At 42.2% G+C, this 21043-nt stretch overlaps 1 protein-coding gene across 2 annotated transcripts in view; it reads left to right on the top strand.

Annotated features, from left to right (window-relative positions):
• CPNE4 (copine 4) overlaps nt 1-21043 on the top strand; it is a 662462-nt gene that overhangs the window by 127088 nt on the left and 514331 nt on the right. For both annotated transcript variants that reach the window (XM_073569453.1, XM_073569446.1), the window contains exon 2: nt 1269-1455. In XM_073569453.1, coding sequence (XP_073425554.1) covers nt 1285-1455 — 171 coding nt within the window. In that variant the 5' untranslated portion in view covers nt 1269-1284. The remainder of the gene's footprint in view (nt 1-1268; nt 1456-21043) is intronic.

The raw sequence follows: 21043 nt of genomic DNA, 5'->3' as shown, positions 1-21043 counted from the left end.
AGATATTGAATAACTGAGATGCCCCTTTAATTTGTATAGGAAGAGAAAAAATGAAGCTGTCACCAAAGGGAAAATCACTTTGTATCACAATGCAGTTCAAATATTTCTAAACCAGAGTTTATTCTAAAATCCTTTCTTCATAGCTATACTTATTCAGCCTTTCCTTCATCTAGTTACTTTCTCCAGGTGCTATTTAGAAATTTTGACGAAGATCATCTATTTCCCATAAATAGATGATTGCTTTTTGATTGACAGCTTGTTCAGATCTTGTTTTCTCTGATGTTGTTCACAAATTCCCTCGAGTAGGGATACCGCGCATGTAAACACAACAATTTCTGTGAAAATGACTATAAGACTTGATTGATTTAAAGTACCCAATCCTTTTAATACAATGCTGTTTTATTGGCTACTGAGTGTAAATATAGATTACAGGACCAGGCAGCTGTTTTTCTGCCTTTGTAGTAGAATAAGAGACATATGCATTTTACAGATATAATGTCATTGCTATTGTAAATATGTAAAGTACTTTTCTGGATGGTTAGTCCAGCTATAATGACATAAGATTACAAAGAAATTTTATTGAGCATTATTTAAAAATTTGTTACACCAATTTGATAAAAAATGGGGACAGCAAATAATGCAAAAAACGGTCACTAAAGATGCAGAAAACCTGATTAGGCATTTATAAATAATGTATTATGCATATAATCCTGCAAGAAAAAAGTATGTATATATATAGACAAATAATTAATTGGTCTATAAGTAAGGTGCTAGGTGCATATAGAGCCGAAAAAGCGGCTTTCTAAAGACCACAATACCGAAGTGCTTAAAGAGCGGGAATATAGAATGCATGAAGTGCATAACAATGGCAGGATTGGATCGCCCAGGTATAATTCATATTCAGGTGAGCTAGCTAAATTGCCTAAAAATCTAATGTCCTCAAGGGAAATTTCCCAGGATACAAGTAAAGTGTAACAGTAAAAGGAAGAAAAAAAGTAAAGCACGAGGAACGATTAGGAATAAGTGGTTATGGTAGCCGGATATTATACACTGTGCCTCTAGTGAGCCGTGGCACCCCAACACGCGTTTTGCATTCTGCTTCTTCCAAGGGAACGTCCATTGTAGTTGTGCAAGTGCCCTTTCCCTTTGTCCTTTCCCATCCCTTGGTTGAACTTGATGGACATTTGAGATTTATTCACAGTATTAACTATGTAAGCATATCACAGAAAGCGGTGATTCTAAGAATAACATACATTTTCTTTATTTAGGTATACTATTAAAAAGATGAGCAATATATACGAATCGGCAGCCAATACCCTTGGGATCTTCAATAGTCCATGTCTCACCAAGGTGGAATTGAGAGTATCTTGCAAAGGCATATTGGACAGAGATGCCCTCTCCAAGCCAGATCCTTGTGTAATTCTGAAAATGCAGTCACATGGGCAGTGGTTTGAGGTAAGTGTACAGAAAGCATCATTGATAATGTTTGCTTTTCATTATAATTAAAAAAAAAGTAGGTGAAACTTTAAAATTAGTAAATGTAGTTAAAGGGGGGTTAAAAGCTAAAGCTAGACTCAAAAATGCTCAGTAAAAATCAGTCTGGAATAAAGCGGATTTCAAAAGAAAAGTTTGCAGCCACTCTGAAAACAGACAACTGAATAGTGACATTTCATATTTCACTCATTGTCACAGTTCCCTGTATTTCCTGTGTGGGTGGCTGGTCCCATGGCTGCATGCATGCAATCTACTTATTCGTGGTCACATGACAATTAATCTTACCTGGATTCTCTCAATTCTCTTCTACTGAGTAAAGCCTGATGAAGACTAGTCGGCGGCACATGACCACAAATATGTGTACAATGCGGCAGACCCGTAACATTTCTATTTTTCCACCTATGGAGCAGTATAAGGAGAGCTGCTGGTCTTATTTGAGGTACATACAACATTTTGCTGGCTTTTTCTTATAATTGTAGGGAGATAAGGTGCCTGAAAAAACGTAATTCTGATGTTTTCATATTTTTCTCTCTATGTTACCTACCATACAGATTACTTAATTCTATATTTTGATAGCCCAGACTGTTACGAATGCAATGCTATAAAATATGACTTTTTTTATTAACTTTTTTTTTATTCGGGAAAAAAAGTGGGCAATTTGAGTTTTTAGAAATGTTTACAGTTTTTTTCTCACCTGTGATAGTCCAATTTTACTAATTTATGTAATACCTTTGTATCACAATCTGTCTCCAATGATGCTCAGGGTGTGGCTGAGCTTCTCATGAGTTCCAATATGGCAGTGATGATGCCTTCAGAATGCTCTCACAGTGACCCAGCAGCATCTAAATAAATGGTAAACAGCATTGGTCAGTGCTCAGCTTTGGCTGCTGCTGTTAGACATATATGTCGGCTATGTGATATTGCTGGCATCTGCTGCGTGTGGAGAGAGTTAGCTCTTGAGCCCTCTCCATACCCAAGTACCACCAGAATTACATACCTGTATGTCAATTTGCATGAAGTGGTTAAAGTAAAGTTTTTTTTAGAAACAAATCATACAAAAAAGGATTGAAAGCTATATACCATAAAATCCATAAAGTTTTATTATAAACAAGTTAAAATGCCTTATAGCATAATACAGTACATATGGGGGCAGTAAATGCAAAAGAAAAAGGCCTTAAACACCAGTACATAGGGTTCTAAAATACAAATACATGAATCTTGTTGTTAATCCATAAAAGTATGCTATAAAATAAGAGTATCTCAAAACTAGTTAATGGAGCTTATAATGTAATGCTTCCAAAAGGAAAAACCTCCTAAAGCAGGTTAATATACTGAATAAACAACAATAGATCCTATATAAAACTCCATTAAATCAGCTAGATCCTAATCCTTAAGTAGCAGTGGTGAGCATATGCTATGTAAATGCATTGTGCAATGTGTAGATAAGCATGCTATTAAAGGTAATGCATAGTGCGATATATAAGCATGCTGGCTATAATAAGTAAAACATGTGAGTAGCCAGAGAGGAGAAGGAAAGGGTTATTGCTGATGGACAAATAGCATACCTGGAAGGCCGTGGCACCCCTGACACGCGTTTCGTGGTTAGGCTTCTTCTTAAGGGAGTTTGCGTCCCAAAGGGTTGTCTAAGTAGTGGACAACCCAATTAAATAATAACATTTTTGATACTCATGGTCTCCACAAGGGGGAGCTACGGTGCTCAATGAACACTTTTATTACTGACATGTAAATGTTTTAATCACTTGCAAGAAGATTACCCAAATGGTGTCTGGAGATGGCCAGAAATTATTATTACAGTGTCTTGAGAAAGTATTCACCTCGTTGGCTTTTGACTTATTTAGTTACATTACAACATATGTTAAAATATTTTTGTAACCCGGTTTGTGTATGATGCATCAGCATTAAATAGTCTTAGTTGGTGAATGAAGTGAGAAAAATATAGGTAAAAATAAAATTTATAGGATCAAATAAATAAAAAATGGCATGTATAAATAATAAAAAAAATGGCATGGGCTCTGTAAGAGAAAGTTCTTACTGAGAGCTGGAAGAGCCGGACAAAATTGCAGACAATCTTCTTGATAAAGCTGAGGTCGAAGTTTATTCAGGAGATACAAGGCAAAACAGAACAGAAAATCAGAGAAGTTGAAATATGCGGGCAAAAACAGGAATTCAGACGGGCAGAGATTCGCTAGGAGGTCTGGCGATGATAAGGCTTTGTGCTAGATCATGGTGTGGCATGACGGCATGATGGCGGTGGAATGGCCACAAGCAACAGTAACAGGGGCTTCTTATACATAATGAGAAGAAAGAAAGCTGCATCTTGCCGCAGTGGGCGTTTACATGATAATGCTAGAGAAACATGGTTTAGAACATAGAATATAATGACATAATACGAAGATATTAATTAATGTTTCTCCAAGCAACACTAAAACCCATAAGTCATTGGTATCTATGGCTACTGTCCTTAATCTTATCACTGCTTTCAGGCTTGATCCATAAATTCATGCATTTGACATTTTAATGATTCTTTTCTTTCTTCCAAAACTATCACGTATACACACATTGACCATATATTTGGTAACCATATTCCCATATTGATCTAATTTTCCTTTCTGCAAGCCTGCCAGGGTGATAGCAGACATGATCTCATTCTACATCCTCCATTTCAAAGTACATCTTATGAGTTCTTTTGTAAAAGTTGAATCTTCTCTAACTTTTGACAAGATGGCTGCCTGACTCATCATGGCCGCTCAGTATATTATGGCTGACCATTCTCTTACAGGCTCCCTTTAATATTCATAACCAGCAGAGGGAAAGCCAAACGCTGGGGGCTGATGCTAATAATCTTTAAAGAAGCCAGTATTCCAAAAGGTTCCAAGGACATTAATAACTGCTCAAAGCTGTTTGCTTAGTCTTTACTGGTTAGTTTACGGGGAGCGCAGAAAAAAATGATGTAGGATCCTCCTATAAATTCTAACCAGCAAAGGCTATTCAGACAACTTTGGGCTAAAATTAATAGCCTGGGAAGGGGCCAAGAATATTGGCCCCCCTCCCATGCTAAGAACATCAGCTCTCAGCCTCCCCAGAAATGGCGCATCCATACGATGCGCCAAATCTGGCGCTTAGCCTCACTCTTCCCACTTGCCCTGGTGCAGTGGCAAGTGGGGTAATAGGGTTGGTGTTGATGTCAGTTGCTTTATGGCTGCTGACATCAAGCCCAGTGGTCGGTAATGGAGAGGCGTCTATAAGACGTCCCCAATACTAGCCCTATAGTCATATTATTAAAAGAAACAGTCAGAATAAATTCCTTTAATTGAGAGAAAGACATACATTCCTTTATTTGAAATAAACACATCACACCCTATTTTTCCCCTTTATTACTGTAAAACTTGGAAATAATAAAGCACCATATTCCTCACCTGTCCGACGACAATCCATTTTTCCCAAGAAGAGCTACAGCGGGAGCAGACACCATTTAGAAAAAAAATATTTATTTTACACACAATGTACACAGTGGGTGCTGAATTCAATTCCCATTATTGTCGTCTGGCCTCTCAGGGAGACCAGGTGACAATGATGAGAGGTGCCTTCAGCACCCAGTACCTGGGAACAGCGTGAACTGTACCTTTTTTCCCAGATGCAGGTACGTGTCAAACTGGTGCTGCATGTGGATGCCACATGTATGCCACACATATATAACACACGGCCACACGGACACGGATAGCTCCCATTCTGGTTTTCAAATACCGGAAATATCAGGACATGTGAAAGAGCTCTAACTTGCAGGAGATGGAGCAGTTTTGCCTTGAGGAATGGGCAAAAATTCCTGTGGCCAGGTGTTGAAAGCTCATAGAGACTTATCCAAAGCGGTTTTGCAGCTGTAATTGCTGCAAAACGAGGCTCTACAAAGTGGTGACTTTAGGGGGCTGAATAGTTATGCACACGGAAGTTTTCAGTCATTTTGTCCTATTTGTTGTTGCTTCACAATAAAAAGAAAACCAAATGTTCACAGTTGTAGGCATGTTCTTTTCGCAAGCCACTGTATATAGCTATGCAGGGGATTTGGAGCTCTGCAACAGAAGTTTGGGTCTATTTAAGTTAAAAAAAAAGGCATTCAATGATCGCAATCAATTGAAGTCCGGTGGAATGATACATCCAAACAAACTGAAAACCGAATTCAGAAAAACGGTTTTTATTTTTTAATCGTTGCTTCTGGAATACAATGTTTTGGATTGCTATACTATTCAGACAAGTTGTAAATTATTCAAACAATCCACTGCCTATGGGTCAATCAATATTTTATAAAATAGCTAATCCATGGTTAAGCAGCGAAAGCGGCGTTTACTTTGAAGAATGTTACAAATGATTTCCTTTTCTCACAGTAAAGATTTCACTTGGAATGATTTGTATCTTCCCTATGTCTGTACATTATCATTCATTTTGCAGTGAAGATACCTGTCACATTTAATCAGCCTCCATACAGAAATATTTTCACGTCTTTTCTATTGCGCTTTATTGTATCTTTCTCATTCTTCGAAACAAAAATGATCCGCTCTGGAAATCTAGATTGCTCATCGTTTTGTCACCGAGAGCTTTCACAATCTGTTTAATTGACAGAATATCATTAGAAACACACACACACACATTTCTCATCCTGAAGCATTATTGTAACTCGCTAGAATTTAATGAAATTTCTCACCACTTGCTTCCCATCCCTCTCTTTTGTCAAGTATGAAACACGCACTGCATGTCCAGGAGTGACTGGTCTTTGAGGAAATATTCTGTTATCTGTCACGGTTCCTGCATACTCTGCAAGAATAAAAGGAAGTCTTATTGTGAGGAAAGAGTGGGATTCCCAGAGCCTTGTAGTAGATTTCATCCAAAATGAAAAACCAACGCAGCTGGGAATCTGGAGTTTAGAATTTTTTTTTTATGTATGTCGGCTTCAATAGAATTAAAGCAGCCATGTGAAATATACAGTAGCAAACTACCATTGTGAAATCAAATGTCCTACACAGTACAGAACTGGGCAAAAGGAAATTGGATGGAAACGAGGTAAAGCTCATCTTATCAAGACAATTTCCTTAAGATTGCAAATTGTAGAGTCAAGGGGGTTTTACACGTAGCGATATTGCTAGCGATGTCGCCATAACGTCACCGATTTTGTGACGTTATAGCGATATCGCTATGTGTGATACTTACCTCCGACCGGCTCCCCGCTGTCCATCGCTGATCATGCGAGAATGTCCTGGACCATTCCTCGTCGGGCGCTTCCTGCTGGGCTTCCTGCTGTGACGACGAGTGACGCGTGGAGGCGGGCGGACGTCAGGATCGCTGTGTGTGAAAGGTGAGTATCGTGCGCTGCGTCGCTGTGAGGTCTGCCTGTGTGACAGCTCACTAGCGATCATTTAGCGATGCACCAGCGATCCTGACCTGGTCGGATCGCTGATCGGATCGCTGGTGCATCGCTAAATGTAAACGGCCCTTCAGTCCGTACAGGGGTTATCTTCCTTTTCAAGCTGTTTTAGCATCAATTACTGCAGTTAATTATAGACATCATTCAATAACCAGCAGCTTTCAGCCGTTTTATTTTTAAAGGATAGAATGACACATGGAAGTGATTGGAAGAAATTAGCTGATTGATGTTACTGTCAATGCTGGGAAATGTATAAAATAGATTGAATTTGCTTAAAAGAAAACTTGTCAACTCTCCTGTCAGGTCTCTTTTAATAAATAATTGCATTCCCCTTAACCCCTTAGTGACGGGGCCAAATTTTTAAAATCTGACCAGTGTCACTTTATGTGGTAATAACTATGGAATGCTTAAACAAATCCCGGTGATTGTAAGATCGTTTTTTTCGTGGCACATTATACATTATGATAATGGTAAAAATAGGTCAATATGTTCTGTGTTTATTTATAAAAAAATATCAGAAATTTGACAAAAATGTAAAAAAAATTGAATGATTATCCCTTTAATTGAGATAATTATGCCACACAAAAACATTAATAAATAACATTTTGCTCATGTTTGCTTTACATCAGCAACATTTGTAAATTGTTATTTTGTTAGCATTTTAGGAGGTTTAAAAACGTAGCAGTAATTTTTCATTTTTTCATGGAAACTTAAATTTATTTTTTTTTAGGGAACTATCTAGGTTTGAAGTGACTTTAGGATTCTTATATATTGGAAAACCCCCAAAAGTGATACCATTTTAAAAACAACATCCCCTGACATACTGAAAACTGCTGTCAGGTAGTTTCTTAACCTTTCAGGTGCTTTTCAGTAATTAATGCAAAGTGGCTTGATAGGAATGAAAAAGTGTATTTTTACCACCTAAATGTCGCTAACTTTTGAACAGGCCACTGTAGCCAGCAGACTCTAAAGGGCCTTTTACACATAGCGAGATCGCTAGCGATATCACTAAAGCATCACCGATTTTGTGACGCAACAGCGATATCGCTAGCGATCTCACTTTGTGTGACACGTACCTGCGACCGGCCCCCTGCTGCATATCGCTGATCGCGCTCGAATGTCCTGGGCCATTTTTTCCTTGTTGGCGTCCCGCTGGCACTGACTAGTGACACATGGACGCAGGCGGAAGTCGTCATCATCGCTGCGGTGTGACAGGTAAGAGCGACAGCCGACGGATCGCTTATCGCTGCTGCGTCGCTGGTGAGATCTACCTGTTTGGCAGCTCACTAGCGACCATTTAGCAATGCACCAGCGATCCTGATCAGGTCGCATCATTGTCGGGATCACTGGTGCATTGCTAAATGTAACGGGACCCTAAGGCCGCTATTTAGTCATGAATTGCCATTGCAAACATTAAGACCACACAGTCATGATCTCAGGATGCCAATAGGGATAAAGAGAGAGCCCCCCATACTCTTTTAACCATTTAAATGATATAGTCATTATTGACAGCAGCATCTAAGGCATTAAAAAGATATGGACGGTGCCGATACTAATAGTGGCTAATGCAACAAGTTGTCAGCTGTAGTGTACAGCCGACAGCTGCTAGATTGTCACCTGTATGGGGATGCTATTCTCTTATATCTCAGATCCGTAAAAAGTTGTATTGGTGGTCATTAAGGGGTTAATATAGCAGTCCTGGAGCATCGTTTCTTAGAATTCTGCATTATGCTTTTCCTTTCTTAAGAGTCCTAGAAATTTATGAATTCATTGACAACTGGGTGTTACCAGCTAAGGGTGTGTCTTTACACAGTCCGAGACTGTCTATTCATTGCTACCGGTATTAGACTGCACAAGTACACACCCATTTGACAATTAGAATGGTAACACACAGTTGTCATATACTCATGAATCTCCAAGAGAAATAAAAGGGGAATGGCATAATGTAGTTATAAGAAAAGATTCTTCAGAAGAGTTCTTTCATGCATTTACTAAAACAAACATGTTTAGAGAGCAGATGGGTCCTTTTAATATGCCTGCTGGGTTGTGTCACTCCCTATTCTATATGAAGACTCACTATATACAAAAAATAAGTTCACTTAAAGGTTGTCCTTTTTCAAATATTATCGCTCCAAATGTTCAAAGTGGCAAGAAAAACTGAGCAGTTACTCATCCTCTCGTGATTAGAAAGAATGTATTAGTAGGAAAAATCCTTCTAAGCTGTCAATTTTGTTATATAGATCATAGGAAGCTGAATGAAGTAATACCCCAATATCTGCAATCCGCTGTCTTATTCCAGAGAAATCCACGTTTTCTTATATGTAAATGAACTGTTCAGAACTATGAGCCGATCACTGATCTGCATGAGAATCTGCCTCCAGAACTTATTTTTAATAAGATGGACCGTTACCAGTGTGAGAAAGGTAACTAACACAGAAAAGCAGAATTGAACTTTGTCTCATTAACAAAAACATTTGTTGCAGCTCTCACAGCTTTGCTGTATTGCAACCATAATGTAACACTGGATGCCTGTGAGATGGAAGCTGAAGTTGAGAGGAACCTCCAGATGTGTCAGTTATAATCACACACAGCTCTTCAGTGAGATCAGGAGAGCAGAAAGCGGCCATTACACATCACGCTGGTAACTCCCCCTTCTATTTAAAATAAGTTCTGGTTGTGAAGACAGATTGTCTTGTAGCTAAGCTTCTGGCCCAGTGTCCTGAACAGCTAATTTACTTGAAAAACGTGTATTTCTCTGAAATAAGACATCAGATCGCAGATATCAAGGCATCGTTTCATTCAGCTTCCTATGACCTACGTGCCCATACAGGCTTAGGAGGGTTAATCCTACTGACAAATTCAATTTAAGCACTGCTTCTCGATGCTGCTCTGATGATTGTAATTTGCAAATTGGAGAAAAATATCACTTCTAACTATTTTTTTTATTTCTTGTCTTTACAACTCCAACATTTGCCCCAGCACTGCACAGAGATTGTCATCACTCATCAGTTTCTGCGCAAATCTAATTTCACTATAATGTGCCCTGAGCACTATGCATTGAACACTCCGATATTGCCAGATATTGAGCAATCCAATAGAATTTAAAGAGGATATATTGCTTCTGAGAAAAACAAAATAAGAGACATTATGAGAATCTGAAATTCTAACATTTTTCTTAAATATGTCACATGATTTCCCTCACACAGGACACAAGTTTTACTGAACCTGAGTGAACGCAAAATCTGGTGAGATTCATTTCTTTGAGAGATATCAACTGCGATTCTAAACAACATCTCAATGGTAAATGGTTCCTTGCACTCTAATTTGGTCAGGGTTTAGAGTGAACAGATGATTTAAGGACCCTTTACACATAGCGTCACCGATTTTGTGACGCAGCAGCGATATTGCTAGCAATATCGCTACATGTGATACTCACCTCCGACCGGATCCCCCACTGGCTATCGCTGATCGCGCGAGATCGGCCTGGTCCATTTCTCGTCGTCGGCTTCCTGCTGGCGCCGACGAGCGAGACATGGACGCAGGCGGAAGAAGACATCATCGCTGCGTCTGAAAGGTAAGTACGACCGCTGCTGCGTCACTGGTGAGATCTGCCTGTTTGGCAGCTCACTAGTGACCATTTAGCAATGCACCAGTGGTCCTGACCAGGTCGTATCGTGGTCGGGATCGCTGGTGCATCGCTAAATGTAAAAGGGCCTTTAATCTGTTTTTCTATTATTTTGTTGGTGCATAGTATATAATGAAAAAATGTAACTTTAAACTCCAGCGGACAAAATCCAGGATGCAAAATTTTAAAAAGTTTTTCCTTGCATTAGCAAAGATTTTTATTATTAAAGTCCATCTGACCATGTAGAAGGCGTTAATTCGCCGAAACGCGTAGTCTGAGAGGCTAACCCCCCCTTCCCCTAATCTATTTATCTACAGTCCAGAAGTGTGGATTTATTTTATGATGGACTTTAATAATAAAAATCTTTGCTAATGCAAGGAAAAACTTTTTAAAATTTTGCATCCTGGATTTTGTCCGCTGGAGTTTAAAGTTACATTTTTTCATTTGAATTTTTCGTGGCTGGCTCCTGCTCTGGTCTCCGTGCAGACTTTCTCCTGGATTGATATTGGATCTCACACACCGGGGTGTACGGGTAAGCTGGCTTTGAAAATCTGGAGTTTTTTTATAGTATATAATGGGATTATTTATTTACCTTTTTCTCATAGGTTCATCAAAAGCTAACAAAAATGGTAAATTACTTAAAAATTCATCCCAATTTGCAACGAATCAGCACAATGAAAATCAGGCAACATTTTTACCCATGACCATCGCCAGGAGCCTGAATTTTGGTTTACACAAAATATTGTTATATATCAGCCATGTAATTAGATGTCTGTGTGCATTATGCAGAGCATTTAAAAGAGTAAAAGAGTATTCAGCTGCTTCTAAAGGGTTACTCTATAAAAGGAGGACAGAGCTGATTGTAAGAGGTAAATTTGCATAAACAGGGCACAGATGCTTCTAAAACAAAAAAGAAGGCATAGCTTGTTGTTAAAGGTTAAAGAGTTAAGGCCCCGTCACACACAGCGATATCACCAGCGAGATCGCTGATTTTGTGACGCCACAGCGATCTCGCCAGCGAAATCGCTGTGTGTGACTTGGATCAGCGACCGGCCCCCCTGCCAGGTATCACTGATCACGCTCCATCGTCCTGGGCCATTTTTTGATCGTTAGTCTCCCGCTGGCCAGCGCACATCGCTGTGTGTGGCAGCGAGAGAACAGCGATCAGCGACTCTGGATGGACGCTGGTTTCCAAGGTAAACAGTGGGTATCCAAGAGCCATGCGGCTCTTAGATACCCGCTGCTTACATTGGAAACCAGCTTGCTCACTGATCCTGATCAATGGAGGGGCTGTCTTTGTGACAGCTCAACAACGATCAGCCTAACGATGTCCCAGCGATCCCATTCATGTCGGATCATTGGTGGGATCGCTGGGACATCGTTATGTGTAACAGGGCCTTTAGTCCTTCTCCACTCATTTCCACATAAGAATGGGACAGGTACATTAAACCTACTTATTATACATGTGTTCTGTCACGTATCATTAGACTTGCCGTCACCTGCCACACTCACCTTTCGATGCAGAACAGGACTCGTCTTTTAATCTGCAAAAATAGAATATTAGCTGCGTCTACTGGGCTTATCAGAGTCCCTCACAAAATATACACAAGTGCGGCAGGTGATACTTCTGACATTTCTACTAGCCTCCTTCTGCTGCTCCTCCATAATATACAAGAATCAGTCTTACATTACTTAATAAACCACTACATCTAGTATTAAGTAAAATGGCAGCACAGGTCTCTCCTGTGTTTACATGCTACTCACGGTGTTATCTCCCATCACAGAGGCTGGAAGCCTTACACAGCTGTTAAGGCAGTGAGACATTGAAGAACCAAAGTTCAGTCTGACTTCAATCTCCCTATCTAAATGGGCCAGAGAGCTTTTATTACTAAATTTGAGAGGATTTTCTTTAGTGCCATTAATTATATATGGAGCGCCCGTGGGGCCTGAGGGTACTCGGTACCGGGCCCGTCGACTTCAATGGGGGACGGTGTCATGGCGGCAGCGACCCGGTCTGTGGCCCAGAGGTGTCCAGTAATAAAATAGAGGAAAGTTGTGTGGTATTTATGTGGTAAAAATAAAGATGAAGTTTATAGATGGTTAAATACGTGACGCCACCTGTGGTATTCTGATCAGAGGTGACCAGCACTGCGGTGTTGTTCCCCTGAGACTGTTGGTGTGTCGCAGCCTAGGTGAAAATAGCCCTCCACAGGTAGAGCAATAGTCCCAGGGCAAAGATGTTAAATTAATAGTAAAAATGGCTGTGAACGTTGGGGTGCAGAGAAATGAGAGAAAGACACAGAGAGGTACAGTTTCTTTACCTTTTACTGGCAATTGGTTGTAGTCTGGAGTACCACAGAGGTGATGGAATGAGTCCGGCTCGCCTGGAGGCATTCCGAGGATCCACCTTGCCAGGTGGGGATTTAGGACCTTCCTTCTGTGCTTTGTGTGTGGGTCTCCGCTGTTTATAACTATGCTGCGACTCTCAATTGCGTGATGATTTCACTAACCTGTACGGCTGTCAACATGAGCCTATTCCATGGGTACCGTCCTTTTCACCGTCGACCCCGGGCTCCTTATCTGCTGCCGTGCCCTCAGGTATTCAGTGTCGCACAGGAATTTACAATTCCCTGTACCTTCAGATACGGTGATCAGAACATACAGCTCCTGACCACCAAAGACTCTGACGTCCCTTTTCTCCCTATTAGCGCTTCGCTCTGGGGTCTGCTATCTGCAGTTTTAGCTTCCCAGAGCCTCTCCATCTCTGCTCGTGTCCTTTCCCTCTTCACAGATCAGCTGCCTGACTTCCACTGACAGGATCTTCCAGAAAGATCTTTTTACCTCACGTTTTTTTAACTGTCTGTTCTTTTCCTCACAGCTCACAGCTGCCCTCATTTCCATGAAAACCCCCTCAGCTCACCTCTAGCTGATGCACCAACCCCCTCTGCTGGCCAGAATTTATAAGACAGCTCCCTTTTCTGACCTGCAGCAGGAATTGTGATTTAATCTATGTTACCTAGCATGGGGATCCCCTTTCTGCCTCCAAGCATGACTTCACCTCCTAGAGGGAGGCGATGTCACTGCGACAACCGGACTCTGGGGTGTCACATTCCCCCAGTTAAGTTCAGTACTCCTGGACTGAGGAAAATATAACAAGAATTGTTAACAACAACAATTATTGCAAATCTACAAAGTCTTAAAAATGTAAAAATTATCAAAAACCAGACAAGAAAAAGAACACAATAGCACAGTTACTGCAGCGACCAGTCCTTACGCTGCTGTCCAGGAATTGTCTTTGTGCTTGTACCTGGAGTTTGGTTGGTGGGAACCACCTTAACCCACTTTGTGTGTCGTCCCTGGGCATGGCTACGGGGCACTCTGTAGATGGGCCTGTTTTTTTCGGCCACGCCGGCGGCTTATTTTCAAGGCCTTTTTCGAGTAACTATTTGCAAATACAGTTCTGACCACACATAGTCCTGTGGCCCAATTGTCCTTTAACTGGTTATTACAAATAATTTAAAAGTTCATACAGTAAGTCTCTATAGGCTCTCAAGCTTAACGGTTACAACTATACATTCTTATTACTTTATTTACATTTTGTAAACTCTGTAACGGGCAGGGATATGACCTCTAGTACTACGAGTGGATTTACGCAGTATAGGTATTTCTGATGACCTGACCTGTTCTCTGATGTCTACTGTTGGTGCACTAGTCACTACGCTATAAGTAAACTTGTGTAAGATAGGTATTCTAGACTGCCTTCTCTCTACTCCTAGACTCACCATGAGATTGTCAGATTCGCTGTTAGCAGGGGACAGATTTCTGCATTCCACTGCAGATGTGGTATCTGTTACTGGAGCCATTTCATTATGAGTCTCTTCTTCATCTGGTGCAGTAGGCTAATGAAAGGTTAGTACTGGTACTACTATTGCCTGATTTACATGTGTCCACGTCCGAGGAAATTCTCCAAGTATGGTTTGAATCTTTTCTTCCACCTCTACTATGGGTTGTGGAGTGTCTTGGACTTCCTTCTTGCCCTTCAATTGATCAGGGCACATCTTTAGATGATCTCTTGAGACTGCTTCAAAGGTTTCTCCTCCATCTTTGCTGATGATACATACTTTGGTGTTATTAAAGTCTGAAGGTATCACGGTGTATGGCTCTGCTTCCCACTGGTCATCTAGTTTGTGAACACATCTCTTTCTTTTAAGTATTTGTTCTCCTGGTGTCAAGGGAACTGCAGGGGCTTGTTGGTTGTAATTTCTTTCCTGTCTCTGTCTTGCTTGGGACAAACTTTTCTCCACACATTCTTGTACTTTGCGGTATTGTTGCCACTCTGTATCCCAGTCTGCATCTGGTGATGTTGTCTCTGGTGTTAAGATTCCCATGTCTAAATCAATAGGTAACTTGCCAGGTCTTGCTCTCATCAAGTAGGCTGGAGTGCAATTTGTAGAGTTTACCGGTATATGATTATATAGATCTACCAGATCTGGCAACTTTTCTGGCCACTGGTTTCGTTCTTCCAGAGGTAAGGTCTTCAATTAGTCAATGACCACCTGGTTCATCTTCTCACACATGCCATTTGTCTGTGGATGGTAAGGCGTCATTCTGATTTTCTTGCAACCGTACATATTACAGAACTCCTGGAACACTTCTGCCTCAAAGGCTGGGTCTTGGTCGGTGAGCACTTGTTCAGGGTATCTGTGCGGCCGACAAAAGTGTTGCTGAAATGCCTTGGCTGCTGTCTTTGCTGTTTGGTCTTTAACAGGCATGACTACCAAGAACCTTGAGTAATGGTCCACGATGGTCAAGGCATAGGTGTAGCCATTCCTACTCGGAGTTAACTTCACATATTCCAAGGCTACCAGTTCAAACGGCTGTTTTGTGATGATCGGCTGTAATGGGGCTCGCTGGATGTTACGGTCTTTTCTGCGCAGGTTGCATGGGCCACATTCTCGGCACCACTTCTCAATGGAACTCCTCATGCCAACCCAGTAAAATCTTTCACGAAGTAGAATTTCCAACTTCTTCCAACCAAAGTGTCCTGCTCCATTGTGGTATGCTTCTAAGACCATTGGCGCATCCCTCTTCGGGACTACCACCTGCCAGACCAGTTTGTGTGTGCGCGAGTTGATGTTCCTCCGACACAGTTTACCCTCGTAGATGAACAGCTTGCCTCTCTCCTTCTATAACTGCTGTGCTTCCTGTGGGTCATCTAGACCAGGGTGTGCATCAGCTTGTGCCAGCCACTCCTTTACTAGGCGAACAGCTGGATCACTATCTTGTGTCTCTGCCCACTCATAATGGGGTAATGGGTTTAAAGTTACCTCTTGTACGATAAAGCGCTTATTCCTTACTCCTTGAGAGCGCTGGGCTGCAATTGGATGGTGGAAGGCTGGTAACTCAATTTCTTCGAGTTCTTTTGGATCTTCTCCCCCATCTGGTGAATTAGGCATCCTGGACAATGCATCCACATTAGCGTTCCTATGTCCTGCTCTGTACTTGATGGTGAACTCATAGTTGGACAGCCGGGCCATCCATCGCTTCTCAAGTGCCCCGAGCTTTGCCATTTCAAGGTGGGTTAGCGGATTATTGTCCGTGTAGATGGTGAACTTTGCGGAAGCCAAGTAGTGCTTGAAGTGCTCTGTTACTGCACAGACTATGGCGAGGAACTCCAGCTTAAAGCAACTGTAGTTGTCAGGGTTCCTCTCAGTGGGACGAAGCTTCCTGCTGGCAAAGGCAATCACTCTCTCTCTGCCTTTCTGCACTTGTGACAGCACTGCTCCCAATCCCATGTTGCTGGCGTCAGTGTAAAGAACAAATGGTTGGTCATAGTCAGGGTAGGCCAGGACCTCATCTCCTGTGAGGGCCAATTTCAACTTGGTGAAGGACTCTTCTATCCTTTTGTTCCACTCGAACAGAAGATTTTTGCTCTTGGCCTTCTTGGATTGGCCCACTAGAATATCTTGCAGCGGCACTGCTATCTTGGTGAAGTCCTTGATAAATCTTCGGTAGTAGTCTACTAACCCAAGAAATTGCCTCACTTCATGGATAGTGCTGGGTCTTTGCCAGTCCCGGATAATGGTGACTTTGTCAGGATCGGGTGCCATATCTTCCACGCTCACCACATGGCCTAGGTACTGCACCTTGGGTTTCAAAAGGTGACATTTGGATGGTTTTATTTTCAGGCCAAAGTTTGACAGGGCTTCGAATACCTCGGCTAGGTGCTTCAAATGGTCTTCATAGGTTTTGGAGAAGACGATGATGTCATCCAGGTACAGCAGAATGGTTTCAAAGTTTTTATGTCCAAGGCAGCATTCCATTAACCGCTGAAATGTTCCTGGCGCATTGCTGAGCCCGAACGGCATGTAGTTAAACTCGCAGAGGCCCATTGGTGTTGTAAACACTGTCTTCTCTTTGTCTGCCTCTGCCACAGGAACCTGCCAATACCCACTGGTGAGATCTAAGGTAGAGAAATAATTAGCAGTTCTCAGTGCAGCTAGTGATTCCTCAATTCTAGGCAATGGGTACTCGTCTTTATGTGTAATGCTGTTAATCCGCCTGTAGTCTACACACATTCTCATAGTATCGTCTTTCTTCTTAACGAGGAGTAATGGAGCTGCCCATTGGCTACAACTATCTCTGATTACCCCAGCCTCCTTCATCTCCCGTAACATACTCTTGGCACATTGATAGTGTTCTGGGGGTACAGGCCGGTGCCTCTCTTTAATGGGTGGATGATCTCTGGTGGGGATATGATGTTGAACCCCTTTTGCCTGCCCAAAGTCTAGAGGATGCTTGCTGAAGACCCGTTCAAATTCTCGAGCCACCCGGTAAGCCCCATGCTTTTGATGTGAAGGGGTGGAGTCAGTGCCTACGTGTAGCTGCTGACACCAATCCTCCTGCTGCCCTTCAGAGCCATTCTCTTCCACCTTGTCAGATGGAAGCAAGAGTTCTAGTGCCTCTATTCCATTGCTGACAGTGAACAATTTAGCAAGGGTGGCATACCGGGGTAACTGGACCTCTCTCTCCCCACAATTTAAGATGAGTATTGGTACTCTCCCCTTGCGGACATCAACTACCCCTCTGGCTGTCAGGATAGTGGGCCTACTACCAGAGTACATGGGTTCTACCAGGGCTTGGTAATCTTGACCACTTAGGCCAATTGCTGCCCGATACCAAATTAACATTTCACTTCTGGGAGGTACTGCAATGGGGAAAGGATCACTTACTCTGACACTGCCGACTTCTCCACCAGACAGCTCTACCTGTTGTCTCTGCAACAGGGCTCTGATCTCCTTTTGCAGAACCCATTGCTGACTGGAGCTGGCGGTCTCGGCTACCTGTTGTAACAAAGCAATAATTTCTCCAAGACAATTTTCAATTACATTACTGCCTAAAGTGATCATAGAATGGCATTCTCGTTTGTCAATATCAACTATTATTAAACCTTGCGATTGCAATTCTACTCGGCCAGTTTTGATGGTCACCTCTTTATATCCCATCTGAGCCAAGGGCTGACCATTGCTGGCAACAATGGTAAGGTCTTTATCTGGCCTATGAGTAATGTCTGAATCTGCCCAGTACTGCACAAAAAGAACATTTGGTATCGTTGTCACCTGGCAACCGGTGTCCAGTAAAGCGTTCATCGGAAAACCGTCGATCACAACAGGCAAGACTGGTCGTCCTCCTACGTACTTGTCTCGCCAATTTGGTGGGCCTGGTCATCTTACTCCTGAGGGTTGGCCCTTTGCCCCAGGAGTTGCTTGTTTAAATTACAGTATCTTGCTAGGTGTCCTGCCTTGTTGCAGCCGCGACAGATGGGCTGTCCGTCCTGGTCGTAACGATCACTGTTTCTCCCTCTGGTCAGTGGGATCCTCTTCTGCTGTCGCCACGGGACGTCTTCTGGACTGGAGGCCAGCTGGATCTTCTTCTTTGGAGTCACTTGCAGGGACTGCACAGTTTTTGTGAGTGTAGCCACACTTTTAGTTAGTTTCTTGACTTGGAGACGTAAGTCTGCAGCAGAATCCTTATCTTGGGACAGCTTGTCAGTCTCAATAAGGGTCTTTGGAAAGGATGCTGTCTCCTGCTGGTATGTAATTGCAGGATGCTTAGAGGGCTCTCTCCTGCTAGGGTTTGGTTCACGTAGCACTCGGATGGCTCTATCCTTAAAGTGTGCAAAGTCCAATTCAGGATTTTGTAGGGCCATTATGCGCAGCTGTGTCCTTTGATTGTTAGACTGGAGTCCCTCTATGAACTGCTCTGTTAGTAATCTATCTTCATCTTGCACGCTCTCAGGGTCAACCTGCTTTACGGCCCGTAGTGCCACCTGAAGATTAAGGGCATAGTCCTGTATACTGTACTGCACTCTCTGTTTGCACCCAAAAAATCTCATTTTTATCTCTGTTGCAGTACAGGTATCAAAAGTGTCTTTCAGTCTGGCTAAGATTTGTTTGACAGTTCTTTTATCAGTGTCTGGCCAGGACTTTACTTCCCTCTGAGCCGCACCAGTTAACTGGCCAATGAGGATACTGACTTTTTGGCTTTCTGACAGGGGGTTCACTTTGAACAAACTACATAGTCTTTATTTAAAATCACTCAGGGTGTGCGACTCCCCTGAGTACTGTGGAAACCAGGTATATATGGCATTGATAGCGGCATTATGGAGGCTGCGGCTGCGACCGCTGCTGAATCTTCACTCGAGTTGGGCATTTTTCTTCCTGTTTTTCACTTGCTCACTAACATCAGAGCATGGGCAGGGGCTTTGCGTCGTGGTTTATTTCTGGCTCTGTCCACAATTGCACGTCCCTCTCTGCTCGCACGCGCTGTATGACGCAGTTATGGCGGTTATTTGAAATCTCAGTAAAGTCTTTAGCACTCAATTTAATAAAGTTTATGGTGCAAAGTACCCAGCTTTGCCAGGCTCTTTGTACCCAACTTTGCTAGGCTCGCTAAATCCTGTTCGTGACGCCAGTTGGAGCGCCCCGCGGGGCCTGGGGGTACTCGGTAACGGGCCTGTCGACTTCAATGGAGGATGGTGTCATGGCGGCGGAGACCCGGTCCGTGGCCCAGAGGCGTCCATTAATAAAATAGGGGAAAGTTGTGTGGTATTTATGTGGTAAAAATAAAGTTGAAGTTTATAGATGGTTAAATACGTGACGCCACCTGTGGTATTCTGGTCAGAGGTGACCAGCACTGCGGTGTTGTTCCCCTGAGACTGTTGGTGTGTCACAGCTGAGGTGAAAATAGCTCTCCACAGGTAGAGCAATAGTCCCAGGGCAAAGATGTTAAATTAATAGTAAAAATGGCTGTGAATGTTGGGGTGCAGAGAAATGAGAGAAAGACACAGAGAGGTGCAGTTTCTTTACCTTTTACTGGCAATTGGTTGTAGTCCGGAGTACCACATACAGGTGATGGTATGAGTCCGGCTCACCTAGAATCATAGAATCGTAGAGTTGGAAGGGACCTCCTGGGCCATCTGGTCCAACCCCCTGCTCAAAGCAGGATTCGCTAAATCATCCCAGTCAGATGTCTGTCCAGCCTCTGTTTGAAGACTTCCATTGAAGAGAACTCACCACTTCTCGTGGCAGCCTGTTCCACTCATTGATCACTCTAACTGTCAAAAAGTTTTTTCTAATATCTAATCTGTGTCTCCTCCTGGAGGCATTCAGGGGATCCACCTTGCAAGGTGGGGATTTAGGATCTTCCTTCTGCGCTTTGTCTGTGGGTCTCCGCTGTTAATAACTATGCTGCAACTCTCAATTGCGTGATTGTGATTTAATCTATGTTACCTAGCATGGGGGTCCCCTTTCTACCTCCAAGCATGACTTCACCTCCTAGAGGGAGGCGATGTCACTGTGACAACCGGACTCTGGAGTGTCACATATACATTTGAGAAAGCCCAACATTTTCACTAGCTTAAAAGTATAATATCCTTATGTAAAGTTTTAATTAAAAATTGTTTGCATTATTATATAATATTTTTCAGTAATGTCATGTTGTACGTTGATGTATATTGCATGCGGCTCCACTAACAGACGTAGATCTGTAGATTTGCTCTGTGCATGTAAATGTGTGAATGTGAGAAGTTGCCCTGAGCTGAGACAGACTTGTAACTTAACACCTTTCACATTTTTGCAAATTCTTTAGCTTTATATTTAGCTCAAGCAGATAACCTAATATAGAAGGCTCCTTATATTAACAAATACTGCTCTTGCCTAGGGTAAGGATTAAAATGTATTACTATTTTAATGGCTTTACACACAGATCTTAATATTATTATTTACATAGCATCTTTCACACGGGGCAGTATCTAATTGCTTTCTATTGATGTCAACTAACCCCTTGTTTCCATTATTGTCCAATGCAAAGCTTCTTTACCATAAAAAATTGGTGGGAGTGCTGGTAGCATGTCATCATTATATCGCAATAAGAATTCTGCAGTTAGTTAGGAGATACACTAGTCTCTACATAAGCATAGTCAAAGAATA

Source organism: Dendrobates tinctorius, unplaced genomic scaffold, assembly GCF_039654945.1.
Source record: "Dendrobates tinctorius isolate UK_male_01 unplaced genomic scaffold, ASM3965494v1 ptg000005l, whole genome shotgun sequence".
NCBI lineage: Eukaryota > Metazoa > Chordata > Amphibia > Anura > Dendrobatidae > Dendrobates > Dendrobates tinctorius.
This window is presented reverse-complemented; position numbering and strand designations above follow the sequence as displayed.